Genomic DNA, 3,376 nt, shown 5'->3' with positions numbered 1-3,376 from the left:
TTGCTACGGTGGCACCAAGCAAGCAGAGACATATACACACTGAAGTCACACAAGGGGAACTTTATTGTGTTTCATACATCACAGGGCATTATGGTTGGTAACAAAGACATCTATCATGACACACAGGCAGTTGGGGGACATGTATGGCCCATAACAAATATATGTTCTATGAGGACAGGCCACCGGTCACTTTGTAGACTCCCTCATTCCAGTTAGTCGGCAATGGCTGAGAACAAGGGAGCGTTACATTTCTGGTGAGGTTCGCTTGCGACGCCTAGGACTCCGAAGACCAATCCTAAGACCTTTAGGTGCTTTGGTGTATATAGCATAATCAGCATTACGTTCCAGAACCTTACCGGGCATGTCCCCTGGGAACAGTTTGGGCCTATATAGTCTAGACATGAGCGATGTACACCTGAGGTGAGTGTAGCGCCCTTCGAGTACTTCTGAGCTGAACCGACCGTCATCTTTTAAAGATTCCCTTATGGTCATCTTGGGGTCCACCACCACTATCAATGTTCTAGGCGTTAAACACGTCTTTCGGACATTGAGTACACGAACCCCAGGAGATCCGTACACTAGATCAATCTCTATAGTGAATAGTTCATCTCGAGACTTTATGCTTCTCGCTGGATAGTTTGGTTGGGGAGTAGACGTACGTTCCACAGTGAGGCGAAATTCATCATACACCTTGATATCAGGCATAAGATTACATGGACAGTTGTGAGGCAGCCAGGCACCGTCCGGCCATCTCAGAATTCGAATGTTAGTCACATCCCTCTGGTCACACATGCGGAAAAAAGAACACTTTTCCAGAGCGGTCTTGATAGTGTCCATGTCCGCATAACTACAGTTTATTATGTACCTTTCCACATGTTTTATTTGATATCCGAAGACATTTCGCATCCAATGTGACTCTGGCAATGACCCTGAGTTTGCCAGGAGACCGGTGTCCTTGTTGGAAGAGACAGCCATGTCTGCAGCGCGAGCTACTCCAATGAGACTACAGGTGTGCCACAGATAGCGATTGTATACAGTGTTATCATCCCACAATTGCACTTAAACTGTCACTCCACTAACAACATTCACTTTCCAACGGTAGGTCATATATGAAGTGTTGATCTAGCCAACCAGTGGTTAATCTAGCAAACCATGGCTAACTCCTCCAACCCTTGTTGAGGCTATGGGGGGGAACATTTTATCCGAACATTGGGTAATATACACACAAATGAACTACATACCCTACAGTGAATGTGCAACCTTCATGTTACACATTACGTTTGGGGAAAGGACCTTGTGTCCTCACTGCCCGAATCATCCATGTCTCTATTGGCTAAGTACGTGTACCATGTCAATTGGACTCGGGTAGATATACATTGCTAACAACGTCTGGTCAAATCAGGCACCTTTTCCATCAAGGAAGCCACAGAAAGCTGAACACTTTCAGCTCTGCGCTTTATCAGGGTTACAGCTTCCTTGGAGAATCCATCAATCTCCGTTATTGGAGTAATTTTCATCTTCAATGGGTAGGGATTCATTTTCAATGTGGTTTCCCAATCCTGTTTCACCGCCCAAAGTATCACCGCCGACCTGAAGTTTCTGAGATTCCTTGTCAATCTTCGTCAATATTTCTCTTTGGGACTCAGACAGTCCTTCAGTGTTACACTTAACCTTTGAAAAACCGCCACTGGCCCCAAACGTTACCACCTGTCACCTCTGTTTTCACAGCTAATTCATTACAGAGCTCTGTGGCAGAGTCCAGGACCTTCTATAGCGTCTTTGTTACATGTTGAGAAGATATTGAATGAACTGTAATATCCACCCACTGTAATAGAGCTCACAAATGCGTAGCCCCACTCTCGTAGGAATTCATCTATATTGCTGTGAGGGTCTTTGTTCAGTGTGTCCATGTCCTTTTTCAAGGCGCTACTAGGCGTGTATGAGGAAACCATCACAGAACCCACTTCACAATGGTAAGTGGTAAGAGAGATGGCTACGTTGTTGCTGGTCGACACGGTTTTCTGTACCATGGTTTCCACCGCATCGGTTTTGCTGAAAGACGCTTCTGCCGAAGCGGTTATGCCGACTAAAGATCCGGACGCTCCCAGGTGTCCCGAAATGGAATCGCTTGAGCCATCATTGTCCCTTCGTGAGTGTTTGCCAGAATTGCCTTTTTTATGGTAATTGGTTGTCCTGACGCACTTGATAGCCTTGTTGAACCTCACAGTTCCGGGTACAGTGAACTCATTTTGCCGTTTGCATCTGTTCAAAAAACTGGACATGTGTATAGCCTCCAACTGTCCAAGGCCATGGGATGTTATGGAATGACCTAAGGGGAAAGTGTAGACAGAAACCGAAGTGTCACAGTAAGCTGCCAAGCCCCAGTCCACCACGATAACGAGTCCAAAGCTCAGTCCCAAAGTCAAGGTTATGACCATGAATGTGATGAGGCATACTTTCTTTGGTATAGTACAAATACACTGAATTACACGAGGTCCCTGTTGGTTAGCATCTCTCAGTTCGGACACGTGTGGTGTAGCCCGGTCTGTCTGGAGTCCTTCTTTGTCATCAACAGCAGCGACTGGTTGTGCGTTCCGGACCGTAAGATCATTAAGACCTCGTACCATTTGAACTACATCTGGACATTGAATCCGAACCTTCTTTCTGTAGATCGCAATTACTACCACGACCACAGCCAAGACAGCAATCACGCCAAGTAATACACCCGGGTTAAAAGTAGTTGGTTGAGCCGGTATAGGCTCACACAGAACATCGTGAGTGTTATTACCCAGGGAGATAGGGACAAAGCCTTCTTTGCATGTGGTATGGGGAATACATAGAATACAGAAATCAGAACAATGGAATCCGTCTTTACACCTACAGGTGTGTCTCTTAGTCAGATCATAATAAGCTCGTGTTTCAAAGTTTAGGTTGGGATCACAGTATGGTTGTAGACGACATATTCTTTCCCGGTTGTACGATGTCATATATTCGTCACTCTTACAAGGTGTACACTGGGGATCTTCACAGGTTCCGCTGTCACCCAACCTGGTCCCAGGTGGACACTTGCAACAATTGTTGTTCAATCCACAGCCTTTGCTCGGGGTAACAAGAAGCACCAGCACCAGTAATGTAAACATGACTGCGAAATGGTTTGAAGAAAGAGACCAGCCTTTTTAAAGCCTAGTCAAAGTTTCACAACAATCCAACTACGGAGGAACCTTTCAACCAATATGTAAGCAGAAACTAATTAAGTGTTGTCCGACCACTGTTAAACGTATCTAAGTAGAAACGTCCGACACTGGAGGATCTATTCAACCAAAAGTAAATTCGGAACGTCCAACAGTGGAGGAATCCTCTACCCAATGTTAAACAT

At 45.5% G+C, this 3,376-nt stretch overlaps 1 protein-coding gene across 1 annotated transcript; it reads right to left on the bottom strand.

Moving 5' to 3' along the window:
* Nucleotides 1-1,736: 1,736 nt before the first annotated feature.
* On the bottom strand, nt 1,737-3,376 carry LOC120042254. The gene has a single exon (XM_038987118.1). It carries the CDS (start codon nt 3,138-3,140, stop codon nt 1,737-1,739), a length of 1,404 nt encoding a protein of 467 aa, XP_038843046.1. The 5' UTR covers nt 3,141-3,376.

Source organism: Salvelinus namaycush, unplaced genomic scaffold (genome assembly GCF_016432855.1).
Source record: "Salvelinus namaycush isolate Seneca unplaced genomic scaffold, SaNama_1.0 Scaffold649, whole genome shotgun sequence".
Lineage (NCBI taxonomy): Eukaryota > Metazoa > Chordata > Actinopteri > Salmoniformes > Salmonidae > Salvelinus > Salvelinus namaycush.
Note: the sequence above shows the minus strand (reverse complement) of the source record. Positions and strands in the feature narration are given on the sequence as shown.